The sequence below is a fragment of the Bombus vancouverensis genome, chromosome 6, assembly GCF_051014615.1.
Source record: "Bombus vancouverensis nearcticus chromosome 6, iyBomVanc1_principal, whole genome shotgun sequence".
NCBI classification, from domain to species: domain Eukaryota; kingdom Metazoa; phylum Arthropoda; class Insecta; order Hymenoptera; family Apidae; genus Bombus; species Bombus vancouverensis.
In genome coordinates, this window is record NC_134916.1 from 10,098,311 (window position 1) to 10,124,141 (window position 25,831).

Sequence of the window (25,831 nt, forward strand, 5' to 3'; positions counted from 1 at the left end):
TGAAGTTCGATCCCATCGATTCGTTGGTTTGAGCGAATCAAAGCAGAAAATATCGAAAGCATAGAATTACACTTTAATTAAGCAAATGAAATACAAGACAGCATTGATCTCGTACAAATGTACCGCTAATTGCAAGAAGCCAAACTAATCTCTACTTGCATCTTCGTAAATTTTCAACATTTGATTAAGTCGAAATACAGTAGGATTCCATTACAATGTAAATTTGAAACCAGTAGAATTCTATTTCTCTGAACTCGTACAAGTTCATCAATTTCCCCCACTGCCTGTTACCTTTCGTTCAAATAAATCAATTCAATATGCGAAAAATCCTCCTATTGTAGATCGTTGGACACAGTTACGTTTAGCTGCGGTTCTAGCGACGCTAGTATAACAAGATATACAGCATAACGTGAACAGCGCGTCGTTTTGCCTACGTTTGTTACGATTAATGATATTTCGAAGTAAAATTAACATCGAACGTTTTTCGAGATTTTATAAGAACGCCACGTGTTAGTTTGGTTAATTTATAAATGGCTGAAATCAAAACTGACGTACGTACACGTCGATTTCATCGATTATTCTACTCGAATAACCAGTTGTATATGACAGTGATAAAATTATAAGGTCAACCAAGCACCTGATCTTGTATAATATCAGAATGAACACGAGGTTCTCGCTTGTGACCACATAAACCACATAAAATTTTTAATTGCGGTAATACCGTAACCGTGTTTTTCCCTTCTAACCTGGCAAAATGAACGCGGCACGCAGAAAGCGTGCTAATGCGTCGCGAGGGAGACGGAAGTGGAACCGTCCGAGGAAATGTACGCTATCGTAAAAGAGATTTCATCCGCGTAATGCAAATGGCTGGCGAAAGGACCAGCGACAGCTCGTTGAAAGACTCGTAACATTTAGTTTTCTGTTCCCCTCGCGCCACCTTCTCTTTTTCTATTTCTTCTCGCCCGCGTATCACCAAATACAAACAACGAAATGAAAACGCAGGAACGCGACCGTGTTATAGTACGATCCAACGAGGGAAAAAATGACGAGGAGTCGAGGTGGGAAAAAGAAAGGACGAGAGAAGGAATGAAAATTACCAGTCACGATTTTCTCTTGGTTTGAACGAAGCAACGAAAAAAAATAATACACTGGATGTGACGCGACATCATCGCGCAATTTCCTCGGTGGCGTCGTCACACCGAATTGAAAGTTCGTTTGTCGACCATTTGCACGTGAATTTCACCGAAATTCCACGCGAAAATTGCTTATTAATTTATTCTTCGACGTAACGATCGATCTCCCCTATTCTCGCGTTATTAACTTTTTCGAGTGACGAAACGTTAATCGAAAACGACGTTTGATGGAAGAAAAACAGAATCAAAAAATTAGAGAAATACAACGATTCAGAAAAGTCTTGGAGACAATTTTTACAAATATAATATACGCGTTATATGAAACATCTTGAAACTTCATTAACGTTGCAATTTATGCCGACTCGTATATTTGCGATTATTATTAAAGAAAATTGTTTTGTCTATTAAATATTGTAAAAATTAACAATTTATATGAATATATTTCATCGTTTCATAATAAAAACGCTACGAACTTCTCGAATAACCAAATATCTTCAAATTTTCAAATTCATTGCGCCATTTTATCAATATAATCGTGATATTTTATCAATATGAGGACGTATCGTGTCTTATTACATAATGGAGCGCGATATAATGCAGCGTATTATCATAATAGAATAACGACGTCGTTAAAAATCGCGTTTTCTTACAACGCCGACGAAATTTCAAAATATTTTGTGCCACGGACATGATATATTCATAAAAAATTCATAAAAATTTTCTCTGAGAGATCAAATACTCGGATGAGCCACTACGAAAAGAAATAACAGTGACTCTCTCTTTTCTCTCTCTCTCTCTCTCTCTCTCTCTCTCTGTTCGTCATATTTGCGGTTTGAATTAAGACGAAATGGGACATAGGTGACGAAATTTTTGAGACACGGCGAATTAATTAGAACTCCTTGAACGACTGGGTTAATTAACGCGGACACTATTTTCTGAAATTTTAATTAGCATCAGGGGAGCCGTACAGTTCCGAGAGAACGGAGCAGAACCATCCGGAGAGGGAATCACCGATGCTGGAGAAAAATGCGAGAGACAGCTCCTCGAGGAATTACGAGAGCGTGACAAAATTACTTGGATAATTTGCGCCATGCAGAGAAAGAGCCTGATTAATTGCGTAAAAGTTGCGCCGGCACGATCGACCTGGAAATCTCGGCAATTGAGTCCGCTGTCGACTCGCGTAGTGTTCCTGTCTAGTGTTCAATAATTCCAGGCAAGAGTTTCCGTTGTTTCGATGATGCAACGCGTTTCTAACAAACTTCATCAACCAGTCGTGTTTTTATTCCTTTTTTAAAAAGGAAAAACATCAATCCATATTGTTAGTTTAATTACTAATAAGCAATCGATATCAGACGGAAGCTAAAAATTAGTAGAAAGATAAGGTTTATCGTGGCTCCGAGTAAGCGAGAATTTTCGCTGCTTGCGACGATGCAACGCGTTTCTAGGAAATTCAACGAACGTGTTCCTCTTCCTTCTTTCATCGAGAATAGTATTTGAAAAAAGTGCGGTTAGTTTAGTTGCTAATAGGAGGCAGGGGACATCAGAAGGAAGGTAGAAATTGATAAAAAGATAGGATTTAATGCTCCGCTGAGTGAGAACGGGCTGGCCAATGTCCTGTCCTCGTACGCACGTTTTTAAACCACACACGTGACAGCCTCCGCGAAGCGGCCGACGTTTAATTAACTAGAGCACGCCAGACTGATGTTCAATTATGGAAAAGACGTCGGCGTAATTGTACGAGTATTCATGCTGGCATGACACGAAATTTGACAAAATTCCCCGCAGTACTAATTACGACGTTAACATACTGCTTTTTCCTATGTTCGTTTCTATAAGATGAAATTACTTCCGCTTTAGTCAATGTCCCTATTACTTTTCAGAAGTAAGTTCTCCACATTGATATTTATATTTCGCATAGCAGAACGTTAGAACTAGGACACAAATAAATAGAATCGATACATACTTTTATTCGTTTTACCAATTTTTTGGATTTTGGAGAAATCAATACGAAGGTTGCTGTTCAAATTGTCCTGGCTATTATTTGGTGGTTTTAGCGTTAATAAAAGAAAATTCATGATGTTACAGTCACTCTACTCGATTACTGGCGGCTAGTACACTGAGAACGGTACTCGGTACGAGGAACTTAGCGGAGATCCTCTCGGAACGTGAAACCATTTCCCACACCATGCAGACGTCTCTGGACGAAGCTACGGATCCTTGGGGTGTCAAGGTCGAACGCGTGGAGATGTAAGTACACTCGATACAATGGCTAATCGAAACCTGACGCGGCGTATTTCTTCCTGCTGGTTGAAAGCTTCGTTCTTTAAAGCATCCCAACAACCCTTAAAAGCTGGAACATCCGCTTTAAACGCGGCAAACAACGAGCCCACGATTCGTAACGAGTAAAGCAGGCGTCAACCATGGTTGTTCGCCGAGGTAAAATCGAAAAGTTGGTTAAAAGGAAAGCCGAGACGAGTTCTCGAAGAGATACTATGTCGTTCGTCACCGAATTAACGTCCGATTGATCAATCATCGTGCACGGAATCCCTATTTACGTTCGAAGAAATGTTCTCTGCTGCTTTTCACAGACCGCCGATAGTCGATTGGAAATCAGCTTGGCTAAATACAATCAAAAATCAGTCGCCGTGAAGAAGAATGGTTCGTGGCGTCGTATCGATCATGGCGAAACGAATGAATGCTTGATGTATAAGCCAACGATAAATACCATCTCACGCGGAAGAGAGTTCAATCGACGCGGTTACTCTACGATGCGAGTATATCTCGTTCCATTGAACTTGCTGGAAAGAACATACGATGAAAAATGTGTGTGATCGAGATGTATCGACAACCTCGATGAAATCATTCGACTTCTACGATGGACGCGATATCGGGGGAATTTTCGATTTCGTGTCAATTTACAGCGAAAATGCGAGTTCTACTGTATTGTAATAACTATCTGAGAAAACGAAAATGATATCTATGTTTGCTTAAAAGTGTTCTTATTTCAGTTAGATTGAACTTTCGGAATATAGCACAATAGTAACGTGATGCATGTTGGAAGGTAGGAACAGGTGGGGTATAATTTCAGTTATGCTTGCGCGCGGTCGCGTTTCTTTGATGCAACGAGCTTAAGAACGTCGAGACGTTGAAGAATACGTCCCACGGGAAACGAGAACCACTCTGGTAGACCGTGATAACTCGATGGCACTCGAGGCTGTGCATGCACGTAGTTAAATACTCGTATGTCCCGGAATCGTCACAAAGCTGAAACCGTGCTATCTTTTAAGAAGCTAGCTCAAGAACTATCCTGAGATACCAGTCGCGACGTGAAAAGCTGCTGCGTTAAAATACCTAGACTATAGCAGAACGAATATATCAGACACGAAATATTTTATTTTCCTTTCATTTATTTCAATTTAGTTGAACCGATATCTCGATCTTTTATTATTCTTCGTTATTCGTATTACGCTTGATCCGACCGTAACGTTTCCTCTCGTTTCTATTTTCGATCGATAACTTTGATATCGCTCATGAGAAATCTAAATCATTTCAATAGTGTCAAATAATATACAAGTATATTAATATACAAGTATGGGGTCTAAGAGTTCTCTTGCAACTTCAATAGCTTTTCTCAAATCCTATAACAAAATCAAATTGTTATTTTCGAGCCTTTTCGAGCCTATGAGAAAGTGAAGTGTCAAAGGGAAGTTGGTCTACGCGATACACGGTGAACGTAACATGTTGAGAAGGGTGCGTGCGCTACGTGAACGCACATAAACGCCAGTATTCGAGGGTGGCTGCGATCCCTCGACGAGATGTACGAAAAAGAAGAGCCCTAGTCTCGACGTTCATAACGTCGCGCGCCCCAATAGGAAGAAGACACTGATGCCGTCTATTTCTAAAGATGAAAAAGGTTCGAGTACCTTTCTAAAGAGGCCCTTTGCGAGGACGTGAAAGACCTACGAGGATCACTGTACGAGTGGCATTCATATCTGCTACTTCCTGTCGGGAGAATGATATTTCTTACGATGTTAAGGTGGAAGATCAAATTCGAATACTCTAGATTTTGACGCAGCTGATTTTATGACCACGCTATATCCTTTCCACCTAATACACGTCCTAATAGAATTCCGTCGCATGAAATTTGTCGAGATGCAAACAGATGCATACGGATCGTTGCGGATAGTTGGAGACTTTTAATGATTAAGTGGAAGAAAGCAAAGTCGGAAGTCTATTTATACCGCTGTCAACTGTACCGGATGGCAAAGTGCATTTTGGCAACGTATGTATTGCATAAAATATCGTCGCGCTCGTATATTTGGATTAACGTTCGCAACGTATCTTGTTGTTTTAAAAATGACCATCGTCTGGCGAATGGAGAAACGTAAAAGGCAGACGGAGTGCATTTTTATTTCGGTCGAGTGTAACTAGCCAAAGAAAGCCGTGCTTTTTTACCTCGACCTAAAGCCACTCTTAAATGTATAAGCCGTCACGTATAGCGTGCTAGCGTATACGAGGCGTAACTCCGCTTGTCGACGGACAAACAGATACGATAATCGCGGAATTTTTGAACCGTCTGCGACACCTGCCACCTCGCCGCGTCCTCACGAAAATACGAGATACAAAGTTGAAATTATTCCAACCAACGAACTCCGATTAACTTCCTGCATTAGGCAATGTTAACTTTCAGAGTATGGAACGTGGTGTCCGGCGACCGGCGATTTAAATAAAAATTATAATATATAGGATGTTTGGCTACAGGTGTCCAGGAAATCTCAGGAGTGATTCTTGAAGCCAAAATAACACGGAAAAATTGCAATTTCGATTGCTTTGTTTTTTAGTTATCGACAATTAAAAATCAACCAAAATATCCCTGCACACGGGCAAACCTCCTTACACGAACGAAAGCAGGTCAGCCTAAGCAGCGGGACGCACAGTGATCCTCAAATCGAACGACACATGACCATGATATTTAGAGACGTTTTGCAAAAGAAATGATAGATCGAACGTTAAATGTTTATCGATGGAAATCCGTAAGGTCATATCGAAAATCACCCTATGAAATTTCCAAGTAGAAGGGATTAACATTTCCTCTAACCCTATGACTCCATAATTTATAAATAAAAAAGCGTATTGCGAATGTTCCTAAAAGGTATACATAGATGAATTGATACGAACACCTAGTCAGGATCGCAGCCAATTAGCTCGTATTACTTGCCATATAACTAATAATTATATCAGTTATACAGTTAATTGCTTTGCTATATAGTGATACAATTAGTAATTATATATCAAATAATACTGATTGCCCGGGTCTCACCACGTGGAGGTGCTGCGAATGGAGACCCACCCTATCCGCGACCCATCCACCCTCCTTTTACGTAAAAAAATCTAAAATTTATCTATCATCAAATAAATGCTCCTTTTGGTATTCGTTTGCACAATGTTCGAAGCACACAGCAAAAGGAGCTTTAAGAAGAAAAACCGACGCGAAAGCTAGAAACCTGACTAGGATTCATGAAAACGTGAAATCTACAAATTAATCTAATTGTAATTCCATATGGGACACTGCTTCATATATATTCACATATATATATGTACATTAAAATTTTCGATTTTTATTGTCGTGTGAGGGATGAAAATTAATTGATTTTAATTTACAATTATAATAATTAATTATGATTAAGAGTTAAACAAAAGGGACAAGAGAATAAGATGAAATATGTGCCATATAGAATTAACTACTACACAACATATAGATACATTCTATAATGCTATGCTTTTACTACCACACCATGCTTTCACTACGATGCCATACTTCTTACTGCTATATCAACCTATTTACTACCTCCACCTTATCTACTTACTTAGATTACAATCTCAAAGTAGCCTACCTAACCATAAATCACACGTACGTAATAATCTAAATGTAACAAAGGAAAAGGAAAGGGACATCGTATGGGGTATGACTCCTCATGCCTTGATATCACAAAACACCCTCAAACAAGTTCTATCCGCGAAAGATTAGTAAAATTCTATAAAATATGTATAATTATTGCCTGATTGGTAAGGCTCAAACATTATTTCGTAATATTAGCTTCTTTCTTTAGTTCACTTCCTTTATTTCTCTCATTGTTTTGAGCCGTAAGCATGCTACATATTTCAGATGCTATGAAATATTCAAATATGTAATTGAAATGTATTTTTTGTAAATTGATAAATCAGAAACAAACTCATTTACTGGGTTAGTATATAAAAGAAACAGGAATCTCTAAAACGAAAACATTTTATACATAAAACTAAAGTACTAATGATCAATTAGATGAAATTAGTCTTGATTAAATTTTAGCAAAAATAGAGAATCATTTGTATCTTTTTAATCGAAAATGGGAAGTTTGAGAACAAGAATTTTAAGTAATTAAATTTGAAATGAATTAGAAATTGAAAATGTCGTTTGAATACTAAGATGAGAAAAAAATCGATTATTATAAAATCACATGCTTTGACTTTTAACTTTTACTAGCTGTTATTTCCTACAATATAGTGATTTTCCTGTCACTAAGACAGAGATGTTCTTGGGGCCACTTACAAATCCAAAGAGTTGTATAGTGCTCGCTGACCCGCACGCACAATTGGAATACGTGCGAGCGAGTACGACACGCGACAGTTTGAAAGAACTCAGTGATCTCGAACCGATAAATCGCGAGTATAATTTCTCCAGTGGGATTAGCGAGGGAAGGGAGACGAGATTTCTCATTTTTCGTTCCAAGATGGATAAGTATCGCCGTACAGAATGGGCTAACAATACACTTAACGCAGGTATCTAGCTTCCGATTAATTAAGGCTGAAACCCACACATCGCACGATGTCCAAAGGTGTCCAATGATGTTCAACTGAGTACAACCGTGTCCCATGGCGTCCCACGGTGTCCCACGCTGCAGTCCAGTCTAGATAATCCAAAATTCACTTAGAGGCTTTTGGTGATCCAAACTGGACTGTTGCGTAGTTCTTGGCTTGGTATCGTTTTCCAAAGATTAATCAGCTGATTAATTTTTGGAAAAGGATGCCAATTACCAGGTCTCACCACGAGGAGGTGACTACGCACGAGACCCGCCCATGAGTTATTCAACATTATGCATCGGTCTCGACATTCAACCTATTGGCAAGAATGTCGAGTTCTGACTCTACTTCATGGGCCTGCGTAGAGAGATAGTTATTTCGTAGTCTAACCGCGAAATACCTATCTCCAACGCAGCGCTTACATGAATCTTCACAAGCGTAAACCAACGCAATATCTATCTCCCACACAACGCAAAATTCATCTCCCATACAAAGATTACATCGATCAGTACAAACATCGTACAATAATTCGCAACCCTATCCGCACATTCCGTATCAAAGACACATTTGTCTAACTTGGAACGAAAGAAACAATATGGGGCTACTACGGAAAAGGAGCCCCAACAATCAGACGGTGAAAGAAAAACCGTGGCGCGCCCGGAACGAACGAAATCACGATCTCTCGAAAGAACTAACAAACCTACATGACGTACCCCCGTGCACCGGATAACCCTAAGGTTCAGCGGAAAGCCCAAGCATTGACCTTCGCCCGATTCCTGTCACGTCGTCTGGATCTTATCACGGTCGATGGCACCAACCGATGATACTAGCGATCTAGCAAATAGGCCTGCGATTTAACACACTCCAACTGAGCAAGTGAGGGCCCGGGGAGGGACCGCTGAACAGGATTACAAAGGCAAGGCCCCAACTGAACAGTGGGGTCCACCCCCGCGGGTTCGCCACTTGAACAGAATTACGGAGGACGTGAAATGCAGGTCTCTGACCGAGTACCGAAGTACCAATCGGACAGTATTGCGGATCGCAGGCATCACCAGTCCGATGACAACTCCCGTGATTCGAGGCAAACGACGAGCAGTCGTCGAGTAGTCATCAAGACAGAGGTGTGCTTGGGGCGACTTACGAATCCAAAGAGTTGCCCAGTGCACGTTGACCCGCACGTACCCGGAATACGCGCGAGCGAGTACGTCACGCTACGGTTTGAAAGAACTGAGCGACCGTGAACCGATAAATCGTGGGAACAATTTTTTCAATGTGGTAAGCGAGGAGATCACGAGAGACGAGATTTTTATTTTTCGTTCCAAGATAGATAAGTATCTTTGTACAGAATGAGCTCACAATGCACATGACATAGGCATCTATCTTATGATTAATTAAGGCTAAAACGCTCGCATCCCACGGTGTCCCGCGATGTCCCACGATGTCCCACGATGTCCCACGGCGCCCCCGCGGGGGGGTCTTAGTCCGGTCTAGATCACCAAAACTATTTTGGATGATCTAGACCAGACTATGTTCAAGTAGTTTTTAGCTTGATATCGTTTCTCAAATAATAATACTAATATTCAAAATAGTACTTGGTGTATTATTATTTGGGAAACGATACCAATTACCGGGACCCACCACGAGGAGGTAATTACGCTCGGGTCCCATTTACATAAACAGTTTTTAAGCATTGGAAGCAGAGATGTAAAATTATTTTATAATAAAGCGATACTGTAGCGGCGATATTGTTTTGCCGATTTAATACGATATCCATTTTTATCATTTCAATAGTTTCTGCAAACTAAGACTAAATTCACACTTCTTTAATACTAGTTTCGACTATCACTTAGTTTGAACAGAATTCTCTTAGAGGCTTTTGGTGTTCCAAACTGGACTGGTGCGTAGTTCTTAGCTTGGCATCGTTTTCCAAAGATTAATCAGCTGATTAATTTTTGGAAAAGGATGCCAATTACCAGGTCTCACCACGAGGAGGTGACTACGCACGAGACCCGCCCATGAGTTATTCAACATTATGCATCGGTCTCGACATTCAACCTACTGGCAAGAATGTCGAGTTCTCACTCTACTTCATGGGCCTGCGTAAAGAGATAGTTGTTTCGTAGCCTAACTGCGAAACACATATCTCCAACGCAGCGTTTACATGAATCTTTACAAACGTAGAACAAAGCCTACGTAACGCAACATCCATCTCCCACACAACGATTACATCGATCAGTACAAATATCGTACAATAATTCGCATCCCTACTGGCATCATTCGGTATCAAACACACATTTATCTAACTTGGAATGAAAGGAAGAAAATGTAGCTACTGACACTGTATATACCATTTCGTGTCTCGCAGAAGGGACATACGAGTCGCTGTACTAAACTTGTTATCGTTCTATTTTTGCGACACTGTACGATATTGAAGATACTGAAAAGTTATAAACTCTAACGTGATCTAAATAAGTATCCCTTAAAAATGGGTAAACAAGAAAATGCCCGATGAATCAGATGATAAAGGAAAAAATCGCGGCGCGCCCGAAACGAACGAGATCGCGATCTCTCGAAGAACTAACAAACCTACGCGACGTACCCCCGTACACGAGATAACCCCGAGGTTCCGCGGAAAGCCCAAGAATTGACCGTAACTCGATTCCTGTTTCGCCGTTCGAAACTTACACGAGTCGCGGTCGATGGCGCCGACCGATGATGCCAGTGATCCACGGGTAATTCAGTCGTGGATCCAGCACATAGGCCAGCAACATAACACACTCCAACTGAACATGTGGAACCCGGGGATGGACCGCTGATCAGGATTACAAAGGCAAGAGGCCTCAACTGAACAGTGGGGTCCACTCACGGGGAGGGACCGCTGAACAGGATTACGAAGGCATTGACCTCAACTGAACAGTGGGGTCCAGTCCCGCGGGCCCGAACAGAATTACGGAGGACGTGAAATTGCAGGTCCCTGACCGAGTACCAAAGTACCAATCGGACAGGACTGCGGATCCACGACTGAATCCCCAACAGATTCGCAAGCATCACCGGCGCGACGACAACTCCCGCGATCCGAAGCGAACGTCGAGCAGTCGTCGAGCAGTCACCAAGACAGAGGTTTCCTTGGGGCGACTTACGAATCCAAGGAGTTGTCCAGTGCACGTTGACCCGCACGTACGCGGAATACGCGCGAGCGAGTACGTCACGCTACGGTTTGAAAGAACTGAGTGATCGCGAACCGATAAATCGCGAGTGCAATAAGTACTGTGAGGTAAGCGAGTGAAGGGAGACGAGATTTTTCTTTTTTTCGTTCTAAGGTGGATAAATGTCGCTGTACAGAATGAGCTCACAATGCACTTGACATATGTATCTACCTTACGATTAATTAAGACAAAAACGTACGCATCCCCCGATGTCCCACGATGTCCCACGGCGTCCCACGGCGTCCCACGGCGTCCAATGTTCTCCAACGGTGTCCAACGGTGTCCATCGGCGTCCAACGTTGTCCAACGTTGTCCAACGGTGTCCAACGTTGTCCAACGTGGTCCAACGGTGTCCAACGGTGTCCAACGGTGTCCAACGGTGTCCAACGGTGTCCAACGGTGTCCAACGGTGTCCAACGGTGTCCAACGGTGTCCAACGGTGTCCAACGGTGTCCAACGGTGTCCAACGGTGTCCAACGGTGTCCAACGGTGTCCAACGGTGTCCAACGGTGTCCAACGGTGTCCAACGGTGTCCAACGGTGTCCAACGGTGTCCAACGGTGTCCAGCGGTGTCCAGCGGTGTCCCACGGCGTCCCACGGCGTCCCACGGCGTCCCACGGCGTCCCACGGCGTCCCACGGCGTCCCACGGCGTCCCACGGCGTCCCACGGCGTCCCACGGTGTCCAACGGTGTCCAACGGTGTCCAACGGTGTCCAACGGTGTCCAACGGTGTCCAACGGTGTCCCACGGTGTCCAACGGTGTCCAACGGTGTCCAACGGTGTCCAGCGGTGTCCAACGGTGTCCCACGGTGTCCAACGTTGTCCCACGGCGTCCCACGTTACAGTCCAGTGTAGATCATCCAAAATTCTTTTCGCGGCATTTGGTGACCCACACTGGACCGACGATGTCCCACGTTGCAGTCCAGTGTAGATCATCCAAAATTCTTTTCGCGGCATTTGGTGACCCACACTGGACCGACGATGTCCCACGTTGCAGTCCAGTGTAGATCATCCAAAATTCTTTTCGCGGCATTTGGTGACCCACACTGGACCGACGACGTCCCACGGTGTCCAACGATGTCCCACGGTGCAGTCCAGTCTAGATCATCCAAAATTCTCTTAGAGGCTTTTGGTGATCCAAACTGGACTGTTGCGTAGTTCTTAGCTTGGCATCGTTTTCCAAAGATTAATCAACTGATTAATTTTTGGAAAAGGATGCCAATTACCAGGTCTCACCACGAGGAGGTGACTACGCACGAGACCAGCCCATGAGTTATTCAACATTATGCATCGGTCTCGACATTCAACCTACTGGCAAGAATGTCGAGTTCTCACTCTACTTCATGGGCCTGCGTAAAGAGATAGTTGTTTCGTAGCCTAACTGCGAAACACATATCTCCAACGCAGCGCTTACATGAATCTTTACAAACGTAGAACAAAGCCTACGTAACGCAACATCCATCTCCCACACAACGATTACATCGATCAGTACAAATATCGTACAATAATTCGCATCCCTACTGGCATCATTCGGTATCAAACACACATTTATCTAACTTGGAATGAAAGGAAGAAAATGTAGCTACTGACACTGTATATACCATTTCGTGTCTCGCAGAAGGGGCATACGAGTCGCTGTACTAAACTAGTTATCGTTCTATTTTTGCGACACTGTACGATATTGAAGATACTGAAAAGTTATAAACTCTAACGTGATCTAAATAAGTATCCCTTAAAAATGGGTAAACAAGAAAATGCCCGATGAATCAGATGATAAAGGAAAAAATCGCGGCGCGCCCGAAACGAACGAGATCGCGATCTCTCGAAAGAACTAACAAACCTACACGACGTACGCCCGTACACGAGATAACCCCGAGGTTCAGCGGAAAGCCCAAGAATTGACCGTAACTCGATTCCTGTTTCGCCGTTCGAAACTTACACGAGTCGCGGTCGATGGCGCCGACCGATGATGCTAGTGATCCACGAGTAATTCAGCCGTGGATCCAGCACATAGGCCAGCAACTTAACACACTCCAACAGAACATGTGGAACCCGGGGATGGACCGCTGATCAGGATTACGAAGGCAAGAGGCCTCAACTGAACAGTGGGGTCCACTCACGGGGAGGGACCGCTGAACAGGATTACGAAGGCATTGACCTCAACTGAACAGTGGGGTCCAGTCCCGCGGGCCCGAACAGAATTACGGAGGACGTGAAATTGCAGGTCCCTGACCGAGTACCAAAGTACCAATCGGACAGGACTGCGGATCCACGACTGAATCCCCAACAGATTCGCAAGCATCACCGGCGCGACGACAACTCCCGCGATCCGAAGCGAACGTCGAGCAGTCGTCGAGCAGTCACCAAGACAGAGGTTTCCTTGGGGCGACTTACGAATCCAAGGAGTTGTCCAGTGCACGTTGAGCCGCACGTACGCGGAATACGCGCGAGCGAGTACGTCACGCTACGGTTTGAAAGAACTGAGTGATCGCGAACCGATAAATCGCGAGTGCAATAAGTACTGTGAGGTAAGCGAGTGAAGGGAGACGAGATTTTTCTTTTTTTCGTTCTAAGGTGGATAAATGTCGCTGTACAGAATGAGCTCACAATGCACTTGACATATGTATCTACCTTACGATTAATTAAGACAAAAACGTACGCATCCCACGATGTCCCACGATGTCCCACGGCGTCCCACGGCGTCCCACGGCGTCCCACGGCGTCCAATGTTCTCCAACGGTGTCCAACGGTGTCCATCGGCGTCCAACGTTGTCCAACGGTGTCCAACGGTGTCCAACGGTGTCCAACGGTGTCCAACGGTGTCCAACGGTGTCCAACGGTGTCCAACGGTGTCCAACGGTGTCCAACGGTGTCCAACGGTGTCCAACGGTGTCCAACGGTGTCCAACGGTGTCCAGCGGTGTCCAGCGGTGTCCAGCGGTGTCCCACGGCGTCCCACGGCGTCCAACGATGTCCCACGGCGTCCCACGATGTCCCACGGCGTCCCACGATGTCCCACGGCGTCCCACGGTGTCCAACGGCGTCCCACGGTGTCCAACGGCGTCCCACGGTGTCCAACGGCGTCCCTCGGTGTCCAACGGCGTCCCACGGTGTCCAACGGCGTCCTACGGTGTCCAACGGCGTCCTACGGTGTCCAACGGCGTCCCACGTTGCAGTCCAGTTTAGATTATCCAAAATTCTCTTCGTGTCTTTTCGTAATCCAAACTGGACTGTATTAGCGTGGTTCTTATCTTGGTATCGAATTATTGTACAATGTTTGTACTTATCGATGTAGTGATTTTCCAAAAGTTAATCAACTGATGAATCTGCAAAAACGATTACATCCATCAGTACAAGCATTGCACAATAATTCGCAACCGTACTGGCGACATTCGGTATCAATGATACATTTGTCTAACTTGGAACGAAAGAATGGAAATGAAACTATTGACACTGCATATACAATTTAGAGTCTTGCAGAAGAGACATACGACTCGTTGTACTAAACTTATGAAAATATCGAAAAGTTATATACTCCAACGTTACCGCAATATGCTTCTTTTAAAAATGGGGAAACGGGAAGAAGCCTGAACAATCAGACAATGGAAGAAAAATCATTTCGGTATCTAGCATACATATTTAATATGCTATGAAATGTTCATGTATGTAATTGAAATCTACTTTCTGCTAGTTGATAAATTTGAAACAAACTCATTTACTTGATGTGGTACATGAAAGAAGCAAGTATCTTTAAAACGAGAACATTTTATACATGAAAAATAAACTACTAATAATGGTTAATTATAGATCAAATTACTATTGATTAAATTTTAGCAAATATAGAGAATCATTTGTATCTTTTTAATCGAAACTAGGGTTACGTTAAAAAATAGAATTTTATGTAATTGAATTTAATCTGAATTAAAAAAAAAAAAAAAAAATCAATATGAAATTCGAATATTTATAAAATTCTATATTACTGTTAAAACATTGAAAATATCGCGGTCGAAAAAATGTTAAAAGTCATGGTTCTAAGAACGAACAATCACCAGCGCTGATTCCAATTGCAATGAATTAAATTTTAAAAAATATTTTAAGCCTTCATAGCAACATTAAGATATTTCATTATAATACTTTGTTGTGCATGAAATCGCTCACAGTTTCATATATGTAAATCTATATATAATATACATTCGTAATAAAGTTTTGTATTTTATCAGTTATGGTAACGTTAACGCTGACCAAGAAACATGTCTTATAGCAGTATTTTCAGTAATAAACGTGGTAAGAGGGGGCGCTGAAAAGGAAACAAAGCAGTAGCCAGAAGGGCTACTAAAATTCAATCGTATTCCACTCTATATAAACCCGATCAACACGCCGAGAGTGGAACTGAATATTCTTGTTTCGCAACACTAATTTACTACTAATATTTATGAAGCAGAAAATTTTCAAAATCAAACCGCGATGAGTGCTTCGTTATATCTGCAATATCGATAATCTACCATTAAAAAAAAAAAATTAAGCCTGAAAATTCCCGATATTTGATACGCAACACTAATAAGTATAAATCTACGCACTCGTATTTTAGCAATACGCAACACTAATAGCGAGAGATCGAAGTGCAACCATTTAAGAGGTTGCTGATGAACGATCACACTTGCACAGCTCTTGCAGCTGAACGTGTGATCCAGGAACAGTGTCCGACAATTGCAGTCGGGGGGTTAGGGCAGTTTGTGAACGCAACACTACTTAACAAAACGCGATCATTTATTATCGCAACGCTAAAAGGAAAAATAAGCAGAACTCGCGATGGAACAATATCGCAACGCTAACTCTTATAGTGAATTTAATAAAAATTACTATTTACTATATAAAAAAGCTACTTTAAATATTCTGGTATTGCTACTTGCAATACTATAAAATTAATTAAAAATTAACATATTTATAATCTAATTTTAAACAATAGAAAACAAGATAAATTCTGATACGTATAGTTCTATAAGAAATTGTAAAAATTCATAATAAAAATGGCAAAAGACAATCGCGATATCGTAATTCGCAACTCTAAAGCAAACGCGATTATCATTTTATCGCAACTCTAATTCAAACCGTAATCATTTTCTCGCCACACTAATGAAAAGCCGCGATGTTATTTCGCAACTCTAATTCAACCCGTAATTAATCTGTCGCGACACTAATAAGAAAAAACGCGAGTGGAGGGCCGATATATCGCAGTGCAACCATTTAGAAGGTTGCCGACGAACGATCACACATGTACAGTTCTTGTAGCTGTACGTGTGATCCAGGAACAGTGTCCGACAATTGCAGTCGGGGGGTTAGGGCAGTTTGTGAACGCAACACTACTTAACAAAACGCGATAATTCATTATCGCAACGCTAATTTTTACAGTGAATTCAATGAAAATTACTATTTACTATATGAAAAAGCTACTTTAAATATTCTGGTATTGCTACTTGCAATACTATAAAATTAATCAAAAATTAACATATTTATAATCTAATTTTAAACAATAGAAAACAAGATAAATTCTGATACGTATAGTTCTATAAGAAATTGTAAAAATTCATAATAAAAATGGCAAAAGACAATCGCGATATCGTAATTCGCAACTCTAAAGCAAACGCGATTATCATTTTATCGCAACTCTAATTCAAACCGTAATCATTTTCTCGCCACACTAATGAAAAGCCGCGATGTTATTTCGCAACTCTAATACAATCCGCAATTAATTTGTCGCAACACTAATAAGAAAAATCGCGATTTGCCCAATGGGACGATGGACCGATATATACATCGGCCAAAAAAGCAAACTACTACTACTACTACAAATACTAAAATCGAGCATAGTGACAAAGTAGTAACAATAATGACTTCCCATGCTCTGGATGACCCAGAGGATGGGGAGCCATTAGTAGTTGCCCTCTTGAGTGGCAGTTTGCCGGGCCTCTTCGGCTTATAGCCTCTTCTTTCTTCGGGCGCAATGCCCGCTGAAACTTAAATCTAAGCTCGAGACTTCTAAATCGCAAACAAAAAAAAAAACTTACCAAGGTAAAATAAAAATATAAACCGCGGAAGCTGATTGAAGTGCACATGGACTGACCAACGATCACAGCAGTGATCGTTGCTCACTCGCATGTGCGTGCTCGAGCAATAAACGTTCGTTTCGACCCATTCGCGACCGCGACCGCGAAATTCGAAAAATCGAAAGGTAAAACCAGAGACGAGTGCATGCTCTACTCGTGCCAGTTTCACCGTCGATTTTTCAAATTAGATTTCCAGAAACAGGTTGGTCACACGAAAACGCGCCTACCCGACCAAAGACTGTGCCAACCTGCCCGGCCCTACCTACTTATAATTAACAGACATACCAGAAAGTATACTACCTATCCTACCTAGCGCTATATTTAAAAATGGCAAAACAGGCACACCAACACACTCGCTCCACGGTTCTCACACAAACGCTCGGGCGCAAAGGTCCTACACTAGAGAGGACGTCCCGGGACGCCTCCGACACCCGAGCTTAACACACACCATGCACACTCTAAGGTACGTACCGTTTTCCTGAAATCGACTGACGAAGGCTAGTGACCATTGCGTAAAACGTGATAAAACACGTCTGAAGAAATGATATCGTTAAAATAAATGTAAGTAAACTTGGAATTATAATTGTAATTTACGGCAATATTTAAAGCGTGGTTACACTTAATCGCGTGGGCGATATTATCATAAATTGTGATTGTATCGAGACGTAAATTGAATCGATATATGTCTCGACATTTTTAATATTTGATGTTTTAACGAATGAAAAAAAGCGACGCAGCTCCACGGCCTAACAACACACACACATAACGTGGAAAATACGTCGTGCACGGTACACTAACACATCGTCAGTCGCTGACAAATTATTACATTACTTAATTCTAGATCATCGTGCCCAGTGTCTTTCTCCCATTCAAGTAGCACCTGGGCACGTGAATGAGATCCTGACAATGGGCACGGAAAGGGTTAAACCTGAAAATCCTGATCTAAAAGAAATGATTAGTTTGTATAATTTTTATTTAACGGACTAACGTTCTTTGATTTTATATTTTACTACTTCGTTTCTGATTAAATCTACTTTATTAATTTAATAGTAACTAAGTAACTCTACTTTATTAATTTAATAAATCAGAACAAAACTTTAATATTGCTAAAAAGGTAGCGTTAATTGAAAAAGACAGAGACTCGATCAAATGGAATAATTGAGTCTAAATATATTACTAAGAAAGAAATATTCTCAGGCGATCTCTTTATCAAAGCACATACTCGAAAGTGCAGAAGCAGTGTTCAAAATTATTGCTTTGATTCAAAAATCTGCCTGCCGCGAAGTGTCTTCTTGCACGTAAAATTTCACACATTCTTGTACGAGAAAAAATGAATTTTGACTCATATTTTAAATTCTAACCGAAATGAAATAAACGAACGTGACTTGATATTGTCACGATTAATTTATTGCTTAAAATCAAGTATGTTAAACAGGTATATTCGTGTACATATTTGCCATTTGCAAATATTTATACGGAATGTTAACATGCATATTTATAAATAACACGAATATATTCTCAAGTGTATGTATTTAAACTAATTATTATAATCGCGCTGTGCAAGAAGACCTATCCTAAACTAATAAATTTAAAAAAAGAATGTTACTACTCACGGGTATAAAATATACCCGCGGTCACTATGCTCGCAAAAAATTCTACGTAATACAACCGGTCACCCGTGCCGATTCGGACCTTTCATCCTACGACATGATTGAGTGACCGGAGGAACAAAAATGCATGCGACTCACCGTTCGATGCGGAGAAACAGAGGACGTACCATGGATGCTGCGCCACCCCAGCGAATATCATCAGGGAGACTAACATCAGGCAGGAACCGTGTAAAGTCCAATGTTGGAAATGGTGGTTGTTTAAGGGCGGGTGGGGGGGGGGGTGAGAAAGAAGCGAAACGTCGTTTCGACAATTTTCTTCTTTTTCCTATCGAACGTTTATTTAGAAAATACTGCTATTTTTTTACGCTTAAAGATTATTATTAAGAAATTGGAACAAGTTTGAAAAATATTATTTAGTTGAAAATTGCGAGATATTTTTCGATAGCAAACAAATGCTCATGAATAACGTGAATGCAATGCAATCGTTTGCAAGAATAATATTGTTCGCAATTAGAATATATACTGTGAATTTTCGTTATTAGAATACGAAATATACATTCCAAAAATACACTACAGTCGCGTGTTTTAAATAATGGAAAATATTTGCAAGAATTCAAAAGTTCGCCACTAAATATATTTAAAGAATACTGAGCAAACGCGCGCGAAACCTTGTTTCGAGGTATTTGAATCTACCTGTTACTAATTTGCAAGTTTATGACGTTATAACTCACTTTGAAACAATAAGATAATTCGTTAAAAATTGGTTTGAAATAAGAGAATGATTTCATACATCGGGATCTTTCAGAAGAATCAATGGACTCACGCGACGCACTCTTGTGCACAAAATAACCGCAAGATTCAGTGGAAAAAAAGAATAGATTTTTATACCTCGTTCCAAGTCAGATAAGTATCATTGTACAGAATGAGCTCAGAATGGATTCGACATAACCAAGACATATCCCACGGCGTCCCACGGCATCCCACGGCGTCCCACGGCGTCCCACGGCGTCCCACGGCGTCCCACGGCGTCCCACGGCGTCCCACGGCGTCCCACGGCGTCCCACGGCGTCCCACGGCGTCCCACGGCGTCCCACGGCGTCCCACGGCGTCCCACGGCGTCCCACGGTGTCCAACGGTGTCCAACGGTGTCCAACGGTGTCCAACGGTGTCCAACGGTGTCCAACGGTGTCCCACGGTGTCCAACGGTGTCCAACGGTGTCCCACGGTGTCCAACGTTGTCCCACGGCGTCCCACGTTACAGTCCAGTGTAGATCATCCAAAATTCTTTTCGCGGCATTTGGTGACCCACACTGGACCGACGATGTCCCACGTTGCAGTCCAGTGTAGATCATCCAAAATTCTTTTCGCGGCATTTGGTGACCCACACTGGACCGACGACGTCCCACGGTGTCCAACGATGTCCCACGATGCAGTCCAGTCTAAATCATCCAAAATTCTGTTTGAGGCTTTTGGAGACCCAAACTGGACCGACGGTATCCCACGGTGTCCCACGTTGCAGTCCAGTGTAGATCATCCAAAATTCTTTTCGCGGCATTTGGTGACCCACACTGGACCGACGATGTCCCACGTTGCAGTCCAGTGTAGATCATCCAAAATTCTTTTCGCGGCATTTGGTGACCCACACTGGACCGACGATGTCCCACGTTGCAGTCCAGTGTAGATCATCCAAAATTCTTTTTGCGGCATTTGGTGACCCACACTGGATCGACGATGTCCCACGTTGCAGTCCAGTGTAGATCATCCAAAATTCTTTTCGCGGAATTTGGTGACCCACACTGGACCGACGATGTCCCACGTTGCAGTCCAGTGTAGATCATCCAAAATTCTTTTCGCGGCATTTGGTGACCCACACTGGACCGACGACGTCCCACGATGTCCAACGATGTCCCACGATGCAGTCCAGTCTAGATCATCCAAAATTCTGTTGGAGGCTTTTGGAGACCCAAACTGGACCGACGGTATCCCACGGTGTCCCACGTTGCAGTCCAGTGTAGATCATCCAAAATTCTTTTCGCGGCATTTGGTGACGCACACTGGACCGACGATGTCCCACGTTGCAGTCCAGTGTAGATCATCCAAAATTCTTTTCGCGGCATTTGGTGACCCACACTGGACCGACGATGTCCCACGTTGCAGTCCAGTGTAGATCATCCAAAATTCTTTTCGCGGCATTTGGTGACCCACACTGGACCGACGATGTCCCACGTTGCAGTCCAGTGTAGATCATCCAAAATTCTTTTCGCGGCATTTGGTGACCCACACTGGACCGACGATGTCCCACGTTGCAGTCCGGTGTAGATCATCCAAAATTCTTTTCGCGGCATTTGGTGACCCACACTGGACCGACGATGTCCCACGTTGCAGTCCAGTGTAGATCATCCAAAATTCTTTTCGCGGCATTTGGTGACCCACACTGGACCGACGATGTCCCACGTTGCAGTCCAGTGTAGATCATCCAAAATTCTTTTCGCGGCATTTGGTGACCCACACTGGACCGACGACGTCCCACGGTGTCCAACGATGTCCCACGGTGCAGTCCAGTCTAGATCATCCAAAATTCTCTTAGAGGCTTTTGGTGATCCAAACTGGACTGTTGCGTAGTTCTTAGCTTGGCATCGTTTTCCAAAGATTAATCAACTGATTAATTTTTGGAAAAGGATGCCAATTACCAGGTCTCACCACGAGGAGGTGACTACGCACGAGACCCGCCCATGAGTTATTCAACATTATGCATCGGTCTCGACATTCAACCTACTGGCAAGAATGTCGAGTTCTCACTCTACTTCATGGGCCTGCGTAAAGAGATAGTTGTTTCGTAGCCTAACTGCGAAACACATATCTCCAACGCAGCGCTTACATGAATCTTTACAAACGTAGAACAAAGCCTACGTAACGCAACATCCATCTCCCACACAACGATTACATCGATCAGTACAAATATCGTACAATAATTCGCATCCCTACTGGCATCATTCGGTATCAAACACACATTTATCTAACTTGGAATGAAAGGAAGAAAATGTAGCTACTGACACTGTATATACCATTTCGTGTCTCGCAGAAGGGGCATACGAGTCGCTGTACTAAACTAGTTATCGTTCTATTTTTGCGACACTGTACGATATTGAAGATACTGAAAAGTTATAAACTCTAACGTGATCTAAATAAGTATCCCTTAAAAATGGGTAAACAAGAAAATGCCCGATGAATCAGATGATAAAGGAAAAAATCGCGGCGCGCCCGAAACGAACGAGATCGCGATCTCTCGAAAGAACTAACAAACCTACACGACGTACGCCCGTACACGAGATAACCCCGAGGTTCAGCGGAAAGCCCAAGAATTGACCGTAACTCGATTCCTGTTTCGCCGTTCGAAACTTACACGAGTCGCGGTCGATGGCGCCGACCGATGATGCTAGTGATCCACGGGTAATTCAGCCGTGGATCCAGCACATAGGCCAGCAACTTAACACACTCCAACTGAACATGTGGAACCCGGGGATGGACCGCTGATCAGGATTACGAAGGCAAGAGGCCTCAACTGAACAGTGGGGTCCACTCACGGGGAGGGACCGCTGAACAGGATTACGAAGGCATTGACCTCAACTGAACAGTGGGGTCCAGTCCCGCGGGCCCGAACAGAATTACGGAGGACGTGAAATTGCAGGTCCCTGACCGAGTACCAAAGTACCAATCGGACAGGACTGCGGATCCACGACTGAATCCCCAACAGATTCGCAAGCATCACCGGCGCGACGACAACTCCCGCGATCCGAAGCGAACGTCGAGCAGTCGTCGAGCAGTCACCAAGACAGAGGTTTCCTTGGGGCGACTTACGAATCCAAGGAGTTGTCCAGTGCACGTTGACCCGCACGTACGCGGAATACGCGCGAGCGAGTACGTCACGCTACGGTTTGAAAGAACTGAGTGATCGCGAACCGATAAATCGCGAGTGCAATAAGTACTGTGAGGTAAGCGAGTGAAGGGAGACGAGATTTTTCTTTTTTTCGTTCTAAGGTGGATAAATGTCGCTGTACAGAATGAGCTCACAATGCACTTGACATATGTATCTACCTTACGATTAATTAAGACAAAAACGTACGCATCCCACGATGTCCCACGATGTCCCACGGCGTCCCACGGCGTCCCACGGCGTCCAATGTTCTCCAACGGTGTCCAACGGTGTCCATCGGCGTCCAACGTTGTCCAACGGTGTCCAACGGTGTCCAACGGTGTCCAACGGTGTCCAACGGTGTCCAACGGTGTCCAACGGTGTCCAACGGTGTCCAACGGTGTCCAACGGTGTCCAACGGTGTCCAACGGTGTCCAACGGTGTCCAACGGTGTCCAACGGTGTCCAGCGGTGTCCAGCGGTGTCCAGCGGTGTCCCACGGCGTCCCACGGCGTCCAACGATGTCCCACGGCGTCCCACGATGTCCCACGGCGTCCCACGATGTCCCACGGCGTCCCACGGTGTCCAACGGCGTCCCACGGTGTCCAACGGCGTCCCACGGTGTCCAACGGCGTCCCTCGGTGTCCAACGGCGTCCCACGGTGTCCAACGGCGTCCTACGGTGTCCAACGGCGTCCTACGGTGTCCAACGGCGTCCCACGTTGCAGTCCAGTTTAGATTATCCAAAATTCTCTTCGTGTCTTTTCGTAATCCAAACTGGACTGTATTAGCGTGGTTCTTATCTTGGTATCGAATTATTGTACAATGTTTGTACTTATCGATGTAGTGATTTTCCAAAAGTTAATCAACTGATGAATCTGCAAAAACGATTACATCCATCAGTACAAGCATTGCACAATAATTCGCAACCGTACTGGCGACATTCGGTATCAATGATACATTTGTCTAACTTGGAACGAAAGAATGGAAATGAAACTATTGACACTGCATATACAATTTAGAGTCTTGCAGAAGAGACATACGACTCGTTGTACTAAACTTATGAAAATATCGAAAAGTTATATACTCCAACGTTACCGCAATATGCTTCTTTTAAAAATGGGGAAACGGGAAGAAGCCTGAACAATCAGACAATGGAAGAAAAATCATTTCGGTATCTAGCATACATATTTAATATGCTATGAAATGTTCATGTATGTAATTGAAATCTACTTTCTGCTAGTTGATAAATTTGAAACAAACTCATTTACTTGATGTGGTACATGAAAGAAGCAAGTATCTTTAAAACGAGAACATTTTATACATGAAAAATAAACTACTAATAATGGTTAATTATAGATCAAATTACTATTGATTAAATTTTAGCAAATATAGAGAATCATTTGTATCTTTTTAATCGAAACTAGGGTTACGTTAAAAAATAGAATTTTATGTAATTGAATTTAATCTGAATTAAAAAAAAAAAAAAAAATCAATATGAAATTCGAATATTTATAAAATTCTATATTACTGTTAAAACATTGAAAATATCGCGGTCGAAAAAATGTTAAAAGTCATGGTTCTAAGAACGAACAATCACCAGCGCTGATTCCAATTGCAATGAATTAAATTTTAAAAAATATTTTAAGCCTTCATAGCAACATTAAGATATTTCATTATAATACTTTGTTGTGCATGAAATCGCTCACAGTTTCATATATGTAAATCTATATATAATATACATTCGTAATAAAGTTTTGTATTTTATCAGTTATGGTAACGTTAACGCTGACCAAGAAACATGTCTTATAGCAGTATTTTCAGTAATAAACGTGGTAAGAGGGGGCGCTGAAAAGGAAACAAAGCAGTAGCCAGAAGGGCTACTAAAATTCAATCGTATTCCACTCTATATAAACCCGATCAACACGCCGAGAGTGGAACTGAATATTCTTGTTTCGCAACACTAATTTACTACTAATATTTATGAAGCAGAAAATTTTCAAAATCAAACCGCGATGAGTGCTTCGTTATATCTGCAATATCGATAATCTACCATTAAAAAAAAAAAATTAAGCCTGAAAATTCCCGATATTTGATACGCAACACTAATAAGTATAAATCTACGCACTCGTATTTTAGCAATACGCAACACTAATAGCGAGAGATCGAAGTGCAACCATTTAAGAGGTTGCTGATGAACGATCACACTTGCACAGCTCTTGCAGCTGAACGTGTGATCCAGGAACAGTGTCCGACAATTGCAGTCGGGGGGTTAGGGCAGTTTGTGAACGCAACACTACTTAACAAAACGCGATCATTTATTATCGCAACGCTAAAAGGAAAAATAAGCAGAACTCGCGATGGAACAATATCGCAACGCTAACTCTTATAGTGAATTTAATAAAAATTACTATTTACTATATAAAAAAGCTACTTTAAATATTCTGGTATTGCTACTTGCAATACTATAAAATTAATTAAAAATTAACATATTTATAATCTAATTTTAAACAATAGAAAACAAGATAAATTCTGATACGTATAGTTCTATAAGAAATTGTAAAAATTCATAATAAAAATGGCAAAAGACAATCGCGATATCGTAATTCGCAACTCTAAAGCAAACGCGATTATCATTTTATCGCAACTCTAATTCAAACCGTAATCATTTTCTCGCCACACTAATGAAAAGCCGCGATGTTATTTCGCAACTCTAATACAATCCGCAATTAATTTGTCGCAACACTAATAAGAAAAATCGCGATTTGCCCAATGGGACGATGGACCGATATATACATCGGCCAAAAAAGCAAACTACTACTACTACTACAAATACTAAAATCGAGCATAGTGACAAAGTAGTAACAATAATGACTTCCCATGCTCTGGATGACCCAGAGGATGGGGAGCCATTAGTAGTTGCCCTCTTGAGTGGCAGTTTGCCGGGCCTCTTCGGCTTATAGCCTCTTCTTTCTTCGGGCGCAATGCCCGCTGAAACTTAAATCTAAGCTCGAGACTTCTAAATCGC

At 42.4% G+C, this 25,831-nt stretch overlaps 1 protein-coding gene across 2 annotated transcripts in view; it reads left to right on the forward strand.

Annotated features, from left to right (window-relative positions):
- LOC117158057 (band 7 protein AGAP004871) overlaps positions 1 to 25,831 on the forward strand; it is a 48,160-nt gene that overhangs the window by 4,608 nt on the left and 17,721 nt on the right. For both annotated transcript variants that reach the window (XM_076619274.1, XM_076619273.1), the window contains exon 4: positions 3,219 to 3,380. In XM_076619274.1, coding sequence (XP_076475389.1) covers positions 3,219 to 3,380 — 162 coding nt within the window. The remainder of the gene's footprint in view (positions 1 to 3,218; positions 3,381 to 25,831) is intronic.